The sequence below is a fragment of the Prinia subflava genome, assembly GCF_021018805.1.
Source record: "Prinia subflava isolate CZ2003 ecotype Zambia chromosome W unlocalized genomic scaffold, Cam_Psub_1.2 scaffold_56_NEW, whole genome shotgun sequence".
Taxonomy (NCBI): Eukaryota; Metazoa; Chordata; class Aves; order Passeriformes; family Cisticolidae; genus Prinia; species Prinia subflava.
Window position 1 is genome coordinate 200219 of NW_026960621.1, and position 16111 is coordinate 216329.

Below are 16111 nucleotides of genomic sequence, written 5' to 3' on the forward strand. Positions count from 1 at the left end.
GCAAAAGTAGGAAACCAGCCGGAGTTTTTTTCTACTACTTCTCAAAGTATGTGAAGCTGAGGAAAGTGAGGATGGTGAAACAGCACAAACAATATAGGCAAAAATTTATTCTATTGACCGTTAAATACTTTGCACAAACCTAATCACAAATATAACGAGGATGCAGCATGTGTGGTTTTGTTGTGAAGCTCCACTTCGTCCCTTCCCTGGTGTAACAGCAAAGGCTGGTTCTGCTCTGCACTCCATGGCAGGTTTCCCATGTCAAATTGTGCTGGTTTGTGTGTTTTCAGCCCTAAATAAGGGTTTATTTCTCTCTTATCTCTTATCAGCTTGGGATAATTCCTCTAAGGACAGGGACAAATGTGGTGTGTCTGGTACACATTCCATTGCTTCCTTCTGCAAGCACCAAGTAAACATTGGATAAGGGTTTTTAATATAACTGCACAAATAGAAAGTTCCATTTGGGAGGATGAAGAAGGCTGATCTGTGTCTCCCAGCAGCTGAAGGGAGGCGGACTGGGGGTATGGTACTGGAATTGTGCTGTGACAGAGCTCCTTGACGGCATGCAGGGAAACAACTTGTACAGACCATCCCTGAGACAAATGACCTCTTTGCAGGGATAAATGCAGAGCCATGTTAGCTGAGGTTCAGTGCTGTGAGGAACAGCTGAGTGATAAAATGTTTTACATGATGGTGTTTTTGCCCACACCTCCAACACTGTTGTACATTCTAACTGCAGAGATCCCCATGTGCCCGCTGTGGGAAGGTACCAAATGCTCACAGTGATGCTGATGGACTGGGACTTTTCTAAGGACTCCAGATGTCCTGGAGTACGTGAAATTTATTTCTATTTCAACAATACTCACAATATGCTCATTATGGGCTGGGCAGGGGAAGGCAGCCCCTCCCAGGGAGGTCACACCTGGCTGCAGTCAGTTGGGAAATAGGGAGGACAGATGGGAACATGCTTCCCAGCCCCACATCATCAGCACAAGCCCCAGCCCTGAACTTGCCAATGTGAGCATTTGCATTGAATATTGACATTAGCATTTCAGATTAGAGTATTGCATATGAAAGAAATTATTTATTCCTATATAATAAAATCCCTTATTTCCATATAAAATCCACCTGTCATGAAAACCATTGTTCAGAAATAAATTTCAAGAGAAGAAATAATAGCCTCCACTTTATAATTGAAACACCATTAAAACATGGCCACCACAGTGTCCCATCCCCTCACTTTGTACCACGTGTGGCAGGCAAGTGCCAGCAGGATGAGCTGGCCTGGCAGAACGGGGGGCCTGGGAGCCATACTGGTACCGGACACCCTGCATTTGTCTTCTCTGGCCAGCTCCAGTGGCACCATGCAGTCCTCCAGGTCCCCAGGGTGAGGCTCCTCAGGTGCTGTTGTGTTGGGAGGGCCCCAGAAGGCACAGTCCAGTCCCTCGATGACAGCCTGGCACGTGGCCATCCAGTGCCAGAACCAGAGCATGCTGCAGTCATACCTCCAGGAGTTGTGGGACAGGAACACGTACTTCAGTTTGGTCATTTGGTGGACAAGCGCATGAGCAGGGAGCTGAGGTTGTTTCTGTACTGTTTCTGAGGTTTAGGATCTGTTTGAATACAGAACATGGGCTTATGATCAACTATTTGTGACTTTAAATACAAGCACTATGCAGAAATTCCCCTGCTAAATTTTCATTGTTGACACAATATATTTAAAATTAAAATTTTGTCAATATATCCAATGCATATTTTGCATAGAGCAATGTTCCAGTGTGCTTTTATGGTTTATCCCTGAACCCCTGGTCCTTCCCCTGGGTTTCTCCTCCAAGTTGTGTCAATCCTTCCTCCTCTTCCCCACCCAGAACCCTGCCAATCTCCAGAACCTTGTCTGTCACCAAAAAAAAGGATCTTCCCCTTATACTGGAGAAATTCCAAAGGAGCGTCGAGTGAATGGCTGATTTAAAAGATGCCCTTCACCTTTTGGAGACTATTGGCTGCCCAGGTGTCCTTCTTCCCTTGAGACCCCCCCCTTACCTACCTGATTGGTGAGTCTCCTGCACCTACCCATCTCCCCTCCCCTCGATAAAACCTAGGGGGACTGTGTGGCTCAGGACGTTCTGGCGGGGCAGTTGCTGAATTCAGAAGCCTTGTAAGCTACAATAAAACTCTGGATTGAAACCCCTCCACCAGAAGTGACTCTCTTCTTTGCTATTAGTCCAAAAGTCTCTCTGACAGAGGGATTCCTGGAGAACTACCCTCTGCAAAAGGCAGTTCTCACTCACTGGCTCCAGAGCTCCAGGCAAGTCCAGGCTTGTCCTCACGTGCTCGACCCCACCACTTACAGCACCTGGCCAGCTAAAGGTATCTTTGTAGGTAACACTGCAATAGCTGCCTTCTGGGCTCAGACGCTGGGTTTTTGAGCAAGCCCGGACTGGTTCTGTCCTGACATATTGGTAACACCAATAGAGCAAATTATAAGCTTCTGTACATTAAACTGTTGATACAGAAAAATATGTTTGAAATGATCAGTTGCCTTCTGTTAAATGAGAGATCATTACCCAAATCTATTGTCTTGGTGAAAATTTCTGTTATTTTTAGGGCCCCTTGAGAATTAAATGCCTGACTGGTTCCACAAAAACATAATTTAAAATTAATTGCCTCTTTCTAGTATGTAAAATAAAATACTTGGGTATGATATCTTCTTCACTGACTTAGAAAGTCCTAAAGTTTGCAAAATGTCCTGCTCAGAGTGCAGACACAAGCTGTTGAAATGCAACTGTTATAAATGAAATGGCCAATTAAAATTATTAATAATAATTTTATTTAAAAAATTAATTGGACAGAATTTCAGGTAAGCACACAATCAAAGATTCAGTGTCAAGTCCCGGGATCGGCACTGGGTGAACTTTAGCTTCGGCCTCTATCGCACTGGAGCTCCCTTGTGTCACAGTGGACACGGGAAGAACCACACGAGGACACATTGGTGAGCGAAGCAGGAAAAGAGGGCGAGTTTATTTACAAAACCCAGTTTTATACATTTCCCATGGTGCCCGTGGACTGGAGGATGGAATTCCACCTCTCAATCCACGTTGGTCGAGCTAACTGTCAATCACATTTCTCCTCCTACCTAGAAATATGTAAACAATAAAAGACAGTTAGCAAAACATGGCCAGTGTTTATAGTAGAAAGTGTGATAAGGTGAAACTTCTGACTCCAATATGAAGAACATAACAGAAGGCTTAAAAAAGTCTTCAAAACCAGGGTGACACCCTTGTTCACAAATTCGGCTTCTGTGGGCTCTGCTTATATACAGTTTTTTTTCCACGGGACAGAGTATTGCTTCATACTTGTTTTTGTCACTTTTGTTTCTTTCTATAGTCATGTAGTTCTCTTTTCACCGTCTTGTCAGTCGAATAGGTTTTTCTGAGGAGAGATGAATACTTGATTCTATTCCAGGGACTAGGTATTGGGATGTATAGTTCTGAGGGTGCGATGAGATTCATATCGGCTGATCATTTGTGATGAGCACTCCAGATGGGGGGGACGAGATTCATATCTCGTCCTGATCGCCAGGTCGTTCACACTCTCACCAGACCATGGCACATCTGCTGCTGGAGCTGCCCTCTTTTCTGTTGTAAATTACTGCTGCTCTCAAAGGTATCTTAGAGTCTCATGCTCATCCCATTCTCAGACCCGAATGATTTTAACCAGTTACTAATAAAACACAACTTGAATTACGTTACATATATATAAAACATGAATTATCCTACATCACGTATTACACAACAAAAACATACCTGTCAATTAACTCTCTTATTTTAAAGCTACATTGTCCCCTACTGAAATCCAGTCCTGATATTTCTAAACAAATGGCACATAGTACTGTTAAATCCAGTGCCTGCAAGGACTTATTTATTTCTTGTGTCTACACTGAAATTCTCTTTTACTGTTCTGATTAAAGCTGTCAGGAGGGAAAGAGGTGCAGATATGTTTCAGTGAATGACAGTGAATGACATTTTGCAAAGACCCTTCAGTGTCTTTGTGTCCAGTTCTGTGAATTGAAAACAAAAATCCCAGCTTGCTTTCCTAATAGTCCTGTTAAAAGGCTGCTTTCACGCCTGTGGAGTCCCAGGAGACCCTCAGGTGGGATGTACCTGATCTCCACTGCTGACTGCTGCCTTTTTAACTGCTCAGAGTGCTGGAAATAGCATGAGAAAAATGAGAAAAGGATCATGAGGAGCTTCAGCATGGCCTTTGGGTCACAGAAGTTCCCAAAGTGTCTCCAGCTCCTGAGTCCATAATCCTTCTGCTCTGCTGGCCACAGAAAGCACCATCTGTAATCACAGATAAACCCCAGATGCTCTCTTCTCTGCCAGGCTAATTAAAAAGTTCTGTTGACCTCCCTAGGGCTAACTGTGTCCTGTCAGTGGGATGGAGGTAAGGAGTTCAACAGGGCTGCCTGGTATTTCAGCACTCATCTTACTGATATAACTTCAAATGCTTTTTATTTTATTGTTTCTGTGTGATTTCAGAGCTAAGACAGGTGCAGAGTGCACATCTAACACACGGTTTCTGATCTGCAGGTGAGCAATGTTATAGGAAAGTGCTGCCAGCCCATGAATTTCCTGAAGAAACTCCCTTTCCACTAGGACCAACATGCAGAGCAACTACTCCCTGGTTGTCACCACCAGGGAAAGTCTCCAAGTCCTGTCTACAGCACTGACAAACTCATTGGCTGTGTCACACTCATCCCCTCTCTGCCCTCTTACCTCTTCAGATTATCAGTTTTCGCTAATTCCAGCTCTCTTCTCTGTGTTTTTTGTTCTTGGCTTGGTTTGCAACAGTGTGGTGGTTGTGGTGCTCTGTCATCACACTGGCCACAAGACAGTTGCTAATATCTACATTTTCAACCTGGCCATGGCAGACCTGCTGTGCCTGGCCACCCTCCCCTTCTGGGCCACCTACTACACACAGGTATACAACTGGTTCTTTGGGTCTCTCATGTGCAAGATCTCCAGTTCTGTCCTGTGTCTGAATATGTTTGCAAGTATTTTTTCATTATATGCATGAGCATGGACCAGTACCACACCATTGTCCATCCTATTTACTCCCAGAGGAGAACTCCGCAACAAGCTTATTTTGTAGCATTGGTTGTGTGGGGCCTTGCCTGCTTGTCCTCCCTCCCAACTTTTTATTTCCGACATACTTACTATGTTGAAAACTTGGATGTCAATGCTTGCATTATGTCCTTTCCTTATGAGAACTATGCAAAATGGTCTGTGGCAACCACCTTCCTGAAGAACACCCTCGGCTTCTTCATCCCCTTGGCAGTGATCACCACCTGCTACATCTGGATCAGGAGGCACTTGCTTAAAGCACAGGAGTTTGGGAAAAGCAGGCAGAAGAGGGACAAAGTCCTAAAGCTGGTGGCTGCTGTTGTCATGGCCTTCCTGATTTCCTGGCTGCCATTCCACGTTTTAATGTTTTTGAATGCTTTGGCTCACATGGACATCATTAACAGCTGTGAGGTGATGGGGGTCATCAACACAGCGTTGCCATTTGGCATCTGCATGGGCTTCGCCAACAGCTGCATCAACCCCCTGCTGTACTGCTTCATTGGTAACCAGTTCCAGAAGTTCCACCACCTGTTCAAGAGAAGAGTTTATCAGTTCAACAGCCATCGAGAAAGCTCCTCTGTGAGGAAGGGCAGCTGCTTCAGAGATGCTGAAACCCTAATGGGCAAAGAAGAGGAACCTGAGTTTTTTCCTGTAGGCACTGGGGCGTGATGTGGGATGATGTCATTGCAGCTGGATGTCCCTGCAATGGTGACATTCCTGTCTCCTCTTCCCTTTGTTTTGTGCCCATTCATTCACCAGCTGTTTGAAGGAGAATCTGTTTTTGTTATATATGGGGATTTATTCCTCCTTCCTTTTTACAACAAGAACTCAAGTTTTACACAGAGGGAAGGTTCTGACAAATAACTATATTGATGGCATTTTAAATATCAGCTTTTTGTATGGCTGAGATCAGGCAAGTGTTAAGTGTAACACAAGAAGTCTAAATATATTGAAGGATCATTACACCATAGCTACAATTGCATAGGTTCTGAGTATTATACTGAACTGATTTTCTAAAAGAGATTATCACTAGAGAATGTGTAAATAAAGCAGTGCAGATACTTGTGTACCTACCTGTAAGAAAATATTTTGACATTTATTGTGTATATTTTAATTTTTTAAAATAAATTGCTAGAAATGTATGTGAAATGCATAGAATATACTTCCAGCTTCTTTCAGCCTGGTATCCTGAGAATGTATGGAGATGTGGTTCCACAGACTGCTGAAGGTGGGAGAGTATTCTTGTGGGAAAGTAAAACCACAAAGTGCACATTTTTATACCTTTCTCAGAGCAGGCAACATTTCCATAGGCCAGATGGTCCTTTCTTTGATTCAGTGTGGTCACTTCTGACAAAAATGATGCAGGAAGTCATCATGCTGTGTCTCACTGCTACATGGGCATGCTGAGCCCCACACACTGTCCAGCAGCCTTCGTGGCAAGGACTTGCTGGTTGTGTGGACCTTTTGCAATTTAAATGTCAATTACTCATGTAAATTTGGAGTACTGAATACAGAAATCCTGAGTGACTCTGTGTCACTCAGAAGCAAAACCGTGGTGTTGATATAGGGAACTTATAACTAAATTTAAACAGATTATAATTTGCTGTGTAATCAAGCGTGTTAAAAACAGATAGTCCTTTGCCATACAAAACCAGGACCTTGCCCATTTGTTTTAGACTGATAAGCAGAAACCAGTGCTCAAAAACTAGGAAAAAAAATGTATTTGTAGTTTAGACTATGTCCAGGAGCCTTAGAGGACAGCGAGAGACCAAAAGGGCCTGCGCAGAAACCGGGTTCATCCAGGGGACACCTGAGGAAGACTATCCTACTTCATCCAGCGACCCCTGCCCGAGACCACCAGAAGATAATGTGCAAACGCAGACCGACAAAAAGCTGATTGACATACGAAGCAAGAGCAGGTGGGGATAAGTTCTGATTATGTATAGGCGATGTTGAAACTTTTGTGAATATGTATGAGTTTAAGTGTATTTGAACAGGGCACTTGCTCTGTTCTGGACATGTCTTTGGCAGAGTGATCCCCCGTGTGCCCAGTTGCCGAGTAAAGCATACCTACTTCATAACCTTTGGTTGTGGAGTCTTTGTTCCGCTTCAGTGTGTTTACTCATTTTAACTAAAGAATGAATGTGAAAAAAGTATTTGGGAAATACTGATTCTATTTTGAGATTGCTTTTGATGTTTATTTGAAATTTTATTTTACTGGAGAGATACTGGTCCTCTTGGACCCTTTGATAGGCTCAGTCTAAAAGGGGTCTGTTAGCACCTTTTACCATTGAATGCAAGTTTTCCCCAGGGTGAGTGACCAAAAGATCATTAGTTTCAGGGAATTGTCTCTGATGAGTTACTCTTGAGGCTTGCATTTACAGTTTTGATCCAGGGGTCAAGCCGGCCTCCCTGGAAGTCCCAACTGGCTGGAAACCATGGGAACCTGGTGCAGGTTCCCCTCTCTGGTAGGGTAGGGGTAAATTTCTTCACTGGATTATACAAGAAATGTGCCAGTCTCAGAGTGATGTGAGATGAAAAGTTTGTGCAGAACTTGGCAGAACAGGGCCTGACCATAAGTAACCCCCTCTCCCTGTCCTACTCTGGTGTTCTGTAGTGGGGTATGTGGCTGGAGAGATGCTTATCTCTGAAAGTGGCAGAGCTGCTAATGCAGCTCCCCTGGAATGTTTTTGTTGAAAATGTTCCAAGGAGCTAATAGTGTCTGGGGTGTTGGATGTTTCTGGAAGGACAAACTGTTAATTGCTTAGCAATGAGGACAGCAAAGCAGTTGTGCTACAGCAAAAAAACCTAGCACACTTAGAAAATCATCAGGTGTTCCAGGCAGCAAACTCAGAGTGGTAATAAGAGGCTGTGGAAGCTTTTTACCTTTGCTGCAATACAGGTCAGTAATGAGCACAAGTGGAACATTAGTTGACATCTTTGGAGTCTCAAAACAAAAGCTAACCTGTACCATCTGACCTCTGTGGTACCTGTGCTACAGCTGTACCTGTCCTGAGAGGAGGCGCAGGCTGCACATTCTCTGCATGTCAGGTTGGACCTGCTAAAAAACAACAGTGTTTAAAAAGGATCATGCCTTTTGCCTGGTGTGCAGACTTATGCTGATAAGGAAATACTACAGGAATCTGAAATCCAGTTGCATTTAAAGCTGTGAGAGGCTGGAGAAAATGAGAATAAAGCTTTCCCAAGGGGAGAGCAGCAATGCAGCATCTCCCACTGCTGTGGGACAAACTCATGTTTGGCTGCTGGAGGGCAGGGACTGATAACCACTTGCAGGGGTGTAGTCGTGCATTTCTGTACCCGAGCAGGTGTTTCTATATAAGGAAGTTAAACTAGAATTTTCTATAGCTTGCTCGTTGCAATTGACTCAGTACCAGCACAGACACAGTGATAGGGCTTTGGAAGTGCACCTCAAAGCCTAGTGTCTATCTCATTAGGCAAAGAGCCAAATAATCCTACTTAGACTATCGAGTATTAAAGAGCCTGCACAAGAGGTGCACGAGGCTTTTTGGGAATGCCTTAGCCAGTGTAACTGTGCTTGGTAAACTGTGCTCGGCTTATCTCTTTTCATTTTGTAATGTTTATTATTTTTGCTGTTATTAAAACCTTTATTTTACAAAGCATATCCTGAGAAGCCGTCTCGCTATTTTATTAAGCCATTTCTCCGCTAGCTGGACCCTCGGAGGTATTGAGAGAAATCTCGATACAGGGGCTGAAGCAGCTGCACCCAGTGTCACTTTCCTAGAAACAGGGAAACAAAAAAAAGTATTAAATGTGAGGTGAACTGAGAGGGGAGGAAAATTTTTTCTTTCAAAAAGTTTCAAAAGAAATTTACCCTGAAGGTCATATTCTGCAAGAGTGACAAACTGAGTGATCCCAGTGTGACATTTTTGTTTGCTAGATCTGCCTTGTACCTCTAATAGGTCATGAATTTGAGCAGTGTGGTTAAACAAACATCCCAAAAACTCTGTCTGAAGAGGGGGGAAACAGGGGAGGTGCTGTATCCAGGATTTTGTTTTATTTTTAGAGCAAACTGATTAATGTTGAGTTCTAAGAATTTTTTCCATCATACTCAAGTTCTCATGAGATTTTTGAGGGACTTTTAACAGAAAATGTGTGTGTGGGAGGGATTTCACAGTTTCCACATGTTGCGTTTATTTTTTTGTGATTTTCAGCAAAAGAATGTGGATGGATATTTAAGCAGATTTTTTCCCTTGCAATTTCGAAGCTTCTTTTTTCCTTTCAAGAGAAAATTTTGCTGATGTTTTAATATTATTCTGATAGTTGTGCAGGACTGCAACCTCTGTCAGTAAGATCCCAATATATCTCCCACCCTGGTCCTTTGCAAGCCCTTTGTTGCCTTAGGGTCTCCTAAGAAATGCAGACCCCTCTCCAAGGCAGGAGTCCTGCAGTCCTTTCATGGGGTATGCAAGCCTGGGACCTGCTCAGGTCAGCCTGGCCATCCCACAGCACCCACCTGGACTTTGGGACCTTAGAGCCGTTCACACAGTTTTGGCAGGGACTTTGGGAGAGTGTGTGGTCACTTTGGGTTGCCCACTCTGCAAATGCAGAAAGATAAATTTATGAGCAACCACTGGGTTTTGGCTCTGCCGTGGTGCAGCAGCATGAGTGGAGAGGAAAGCCCACTGTGGAAGGGGTGTTTTGTGATGTATCATATAGAAATTCTGATGGGTTTGGAGAAGGGAATGTCCTGGAGCACTTCTGAACCTGACAGATGGTCTTTCCCCAAAGAGAGATGGAAAGGATGGTTTCCTACATGGGTCAGTCTGTCTCTGATGTATTTGCTCAGCAAAACCTGTTTGTGGCTTCCTTTTTTAGCTGTAGTTGATTGCTTTCAGCTTAAATGATTGCTCAGACCACTTTGAGCATCCTGTGTGTGTCCCTGAGCTGACTTGACTACACAACTTCAATGTATGCAGCAGAGAAAGCCACTGGCTTTTTTTATTATGAGCTAGTGCTGGGTGGTGAGCTAAATGTTTTGTTTATGTAAGATATACAATAAAAAATGTTTGGTGGAGCATGTTCTCCCCGAGAAGTCAACACTGCCTGAATCTTGTGCTGGCACCCACTCAGCACACTTGTCCTTGTTCCTGCCAGATTCTGAGCAGGAATGTAATCTTGCCACTTTGCAGCCGACTGGCACAACTTGGCTTCCCCTCACAACACCTCCCCTTGTCCTGGCTGAAGGGCGTGGAGGTACCATGGAGCAAGTGAACTGCCCATGTTTCCCTATGAAAATGAGGCCTTTTGGATATTCTGAGTGGTCCTGGCAGGAATGCAGGAAACCTGAAGCGGAGAGATTGAGGTGGTCTGGAAGCCTTTGCTCCAAGCTGACAGCCTTGCTGATCTCATCTGAAATCTCCTCTCAATGGAGGAAAATTACTATTGTTGTTGGGAAGGGCTGCTTCATTTTGCAAAGTCCTGGGATGTGCTTTCCTCACATGTGCCTGCTGCAGGATCCAGCTGGGTGCAACAGAGAGATGCTTGTTCCTGTGGCCCATGGGCTCTGCCAGGAAGGGGTTTGAGTCTTCCCTGACTTAGTTTTACCAGATATCTACCTACAGAAGAAGCCCAGGCTGCTGTCTTCAACATACTATATCCTCTGGTTTGGGTGCAGAGGTCAGCCCATTGCTATGGTTGTGGCAGAGCATCCAGTGAGGTATCTGTCTGAGAGAGGATGCTCCCTCCTGTTTGCCAGATTTCATAAGAACCAAAATGGTAAAGAAAAAAAAATAAAAAGGGGTAAAAATTGAGATTTGTTTATTGAAAACAGTGGGGTCCTGGAGTGGAGTGTCCCAGGATAGGGAGCAAGCCAAGCTCTCTCATTGCCTCTTTCAAATGTTTACTTTCCACTTCCTCTTCAGCTGAGGCAGAGCCTGGATTTGACACTGTAGGCTCCGGATAGAACTCAGTTAATCCTCAAAGCACTTCACAAGGACAAAGCAGAGGGATATGGAAGTGGGTGAGCATCATGACAATAATTTCCCTGCCATGAAGTACATCTGAACTTGCCCCCTATCCCCCTCTGACAACCAGTAGCTCTTTGCAGTAAGCAAATATAATATCACAAAGCTCTGCATCATCCCTGTAAGACAAGCAGTTATGGGAAGCCAGGATCCAGTGTGATTTTTGGTTTCTAGTATTGTAAATTTAAATAAGAAAATCAACAACAGCAATAGCCCAAATGTGACTTATCCGACACAGCTGTCAAGTCTACATGAATGACACCTAAAAGGGAACAGAGACAAGGCTTTCTCTAGAAATCACACTTACCTTGCAACAATTGTAAGAAGCATTTCTAACAGGAAGGGAAATAGTATGATCATTAAATGCATTTAGACAGAGATGTATTGGATATATGAGATACAATTGCTCTTGAGCAATGTGTTGGAGACCTTGTATGCAATGGAATAAAAATATGTCACTTTCATATGATATATCCATGAGGAGACAGAACCAGCATTTAATTATTACTGTTTAAATATGGGTTTTAGTGTCTTCTGCATTCCCTGGTAATGCCTCTGAGGTTGTGCTCTAAATCTGTCTGCCCACACATATTGCAGCTCATTCATCTTGAAGGAAGTACATGCATGTAGAGGTGTTTGCTGTGTTGGAGGCATGTGATTGAACTCTGAAGTAACTTGTCCATGCCCTAAACTTGGCCCTTTGTGCCATCAGCCATCTGTGAGAGACGGTCCAAAGATCCCTCATCTGTCTCATGATTGTCAGAGGCTGAGACCCCAAGAACCCTAAACCACAACACAGGAGTTCTGGCCTGATTGAGGTGGGACCCAGGTTCCTCCCTGCAGGTGCACCCATTGGACCAAGACGCCCTCCTCAAAGACCCGTGCAGAAACAATGGGGGGCTGTCACGGTACCTGGGTGGTGTTTGCAGAGGCTGTGTTTGCTCTGACTGACTGTGCTGTACCTGCTGCAAAGCCCAGCCTGCCCTGCTTCTACATTGTGCAAGAAGACCTGCAACATCCACGAGGTCTCCCCCTCCTCATTGGCCTCTTGCCTCTCGCCTTGAAAAAGAACTATAATAAACTCCCCGAAAAAGAGAGCCTCTGAGGCCTCCCCGACAGAGAAGAGGGATCTATTGGCACACGCCACCAGGACTGTGAAGGTGGTCTATTGGTTCTAGCGTCAGGAGGACTCACGTCTGCTGTCGCTAGCTATACCCCCCCCCCTTTTTCCTCTTTTCTCTCTCTCTCTTCCCCTTCTCTTTTATCGCATATTGTGGGTATCAATAAAGATACATTGATTTTACTTGAACTAAGTTCTCATTGCCTCTTTTTGCACTTTGAAATCAAAACGAACCATCACAACCGTCCATCAGATCATGACATCATCCCAGCCCCAGGCACAGCTTCCTTCAACAAGCACAGCAAAACATCTACAGGAACAGTCAGGACAGCATCCAAACATGAGCTCTTTCGCAATGACAGGAAAGTGAAAATGATGAATACAGTGTGTGCTAGGCATGCAGCTGTGTCATGGCAGGGTGGAAAATAGGTAGCAAGTACCTTGTCTCTGGAGAAAATGGAGCACTCCAAGAGGTGATGTTCATGTGACATACCACTATTTAGGGCCTTCACTTACAGGGGAGCATGGTAAGTTTTCTCAGTAGATGCTGAGCAGAATTACTTTGTGGTTTTTGACTTGTTCTGGTGAGTGCTTTGAGGAGTTTTACATATAGTGAAATAGATCTTATGACACTCGTGTTCCATCTCACCTCCACTAATCACAGCCAGGTTTCTTCCAAGGGAAGGACTCTGCAATTTGTTTCTCTATACATATCTTTACTGTTGTGATTATGAATCCCTTTTTAACATAGAGTGCTGAGTGTCCTTGTTTTACTGTATTAGCTGTCTGCTATTAGTAATGATACTCAGCATTTCGGTGGTTGGGAAATTCTGAAAGGCTGTTAGATAAGTACAGCGTGCAGAATTTGTTCTTCAAAGTGATTGTGCTTCTTTGCAAGAGGATTCCTCCATGTGCAGTTAGTGTGCAGTAAAAATGTTTGACAAAGGTCTGCGTAAGAATGTACTTCTAGACCAAGACAGACTTCGTAATGTAAGCAACGTTTAATAGTGAAAAGATTAATTTTTCTTTTAAATCTGTGCTAATAGACTGCTGTAGTTCAGTATATATGCACTTTTACCGGGGAAATTATACAACCCAAGGGAGTTGCTTTCAAGGACAAGTCTAAGTAAAAAAGACTTTATAGTACGACACTAAATATGCTGTATTAACTGGGTAAAGCCCTGTGGACATCACTGGCGCTCAGCCTGGGATCTGACAGTCTTTCATCTGATTTTATGTTGGTCTTCCTCCCCTGCAGGAATGCAAAGAGATTTTTCTTTCACCCACTGGAATACCCGAAAAAGAAATTACCAGTAGGAGTCAGGAATGTTTATACCTTCAGCTCTGAGTCAAACATGAATCCGAACTATGACACAACAAGCTGCTTTTCTAGCTATTTTTATTCTGAGGTTTGATGCTTTGCAGGTAACTTCAGGATGAATGAGGAACACAAACAGGTAATGAAAACAAAAAGTTGATAATGTTGGGCTACCCTGTAGCTAATTCAGCTGTAGTAGTACCTAGAGCCATCTTCATGCTGAAGGCAGGAGCAGATTTTATCCATACCCAAGCTGGGTGGGAAATTATGTACTTGGTGATTGCAAAGACAGCACTTGGGTTAAGCAAGACTCTTGTAAGGCATGCCATCAAAAAAAATTCCACCTTTTAAAAAATGTCAGAGATTCATGTGGAATGAACAGGGTGGATTCAGCACGAGGGTCTTTTGAAAGCCTCTGAATAATTACTGAGGAATGTTCAAAGGTTTTCCTTGGGTTGAAGAGCAGGTGACAGTGCTGAGGACTTGTTGCCACACTGGTAACATGAGGCCAGGTGACCTGAGTTAGATGCGGTTGGACACACATGAAGAATTCAGAGGTTGATTCCAGAGCTCCCTCCTACTGTGGATCCTGTCATAAATCTTTGATATATTCATGATGCCACCTGCTCCTAATCTACAGTCTTTGTTGCAACATTACTGCAAGTGTGCAGTAGTGTTCAGACCAGCTGAACTCATGATAAAGTAGGGCAATGCTGGCAGTTGACACCTAAAGCTGTCATACAGAGCATTTCCTTTGGCCTTGCTTCCTTTCTGTCTCAGACCGAATATTTAATGACAATACGTAGAGGAAATCTCTCCTCAACTTCACTGGGGTCTTAAACCTTTCCTGTTACTTGTTGGAGAAGAAAAATACACCAAAGGAGCAGAGGCGTTAAGTCAGAGGCAGAGCAGCACAACAGGAACAGACAGCCATGTGTTCCCCTTCATGTGGTGATCAAAAGAAGTCACTACTTTCCTTTTCATGAGGATGTCCATAGAACTCCCCAGAGAAACAGCCTTTCATAAATCACCCTTTTGCTGGCTCACATTTACTAGCTCTACAAGCTCCAGTTTTCATTCTTTGCCTACCAAGAAGCATTTACCTGCTCTGTAAACAAATTATCCCATTTCAACTGATGGAGGAAGTTACTGTTCAGCCACACCATGGCAAAACATATTTTATTTCCTCATATAATCTCACCTAATTGCACATACTGCTACAAACATTTGTTTAGCACAAAGCTTATCCTGCAGAAGCACAGTGATTTCGCAATGAAGTGATTGTGCTTATGGTGGTTGGGAAATTCTGAAAGGCAAATTAAGAACCCCTTTCCTGAGGCCATTTTGCCAGTGCTCTCTTGCTGTAGGCATTGCTCATTTCCTTGTTAGCCTCTTCAAGAAAGCTAAATGCTCCAATTAAACAGTTATGCTGGTCTCTGCATTAGAAACCTCAATCCCATTCGATTTTTTTATCATCCATGAGTCTCTTAAATGCTCCATGATTCATCAGAGTTCTCTGCTTTTGCAGACCACTTGGCAGAAAGAGCACAGACTGCTGGAGTGCATAAGCTTTGTTCAGAGCAGAGGAGGTGAAGTCTCAGATTCTTATCCCTGAGATTCGGTGATCAAGTGTCTTTTGCCCTCTGAAACATCTTGTGCCAGAAGTAGAAGAAGAGTCAGGAGTCGCCAGTTCAGGTTTTCCAAGGGTGTTTATTCTTTCTTATCTCATAGTTCTTTCTGTGCTCTGCCAAGGTTCCTGCTGCAGCAGAGAACTCGTGGTGACTCCCCCCTGGTTGGGCGGTCTCAACCCTTTTGTACCATTCCTCTGACCCAACCACTGTCCACAATGTATTCCCTATTTACAATTGTCATGGGTTAACACTGGCCAGATGTTAATGCACCCATGAGTGTATGTTTTTCCTAATGAGCTACTGTGAGACGTGGTCAAGAACAGAGCAGAGCAAGCCTAAAACTTGAAAACAGAGAACAAAACTTTATTACATTACATAGGAACAGAAATAGAAAGGAAAACTCTAAACACACACACAAAACATAAATGAAACCCTCTCAGAACATTTCTTCTCCTCCTCCAATTTCCACCCTTTACACGTTACCCTGTATAGACCAAACCCTTGGGTTTTAAATCAATCACCACTCAAAAAAACTAATCTTCAATTCAGCAAGGGAGAGAAGAGCCTCTCTCGCACCACAGACTGCTCTTCAGAAAGCACGGGTCCACCCCTTATGTGTTTCTATGTCACCCGTGGCACCGCCCGGAGAAGTTGCCATGGTGACACCCTCCTTTCCATGTCCAGTGCTCTCACCACTGTCCATGGGCCAAAGCTGCTATAGGGCTCTTTTAAGGATGCTTGCATGCCGAGCTCTCCCCATTTTTCCCCTGGGGCCGAGGGTTCCAAGACCAGGTCTCCCCTGAGGGCAGAGGGTGCCACCACACCCTCCCCCTCTCTTTGCTCGCTCCATTCTTAAAGTGCCAGTCACTGTAGCAAAAGCAGAGGCAGCTGTATCCACCCAAATGCATTTTATG

General features: G+C 44.0%; 1 protein-coding gene across 1 annotated transcript; it reads left to right on the forward strand.

The window, feature by feature from the left end:
• Nucleotides 1-4575: 4575 nt before the first annotated feature.
• Nucleotides 4576-5792, forward strand: LOC134565296 (type-2 angiotensin II receptor-like). The gene is given in 2 exon segments (XM_063424812.1): nucleotides 4576-5053; nucleotides 5056-5792. Coding segments are annotated over 2 exon segments (1128 nt in total). The 5' UTR covers nucleotides 4576-4662.
• Nucleotides 5793-16111: the final 10319 nt, after the last annotated feature.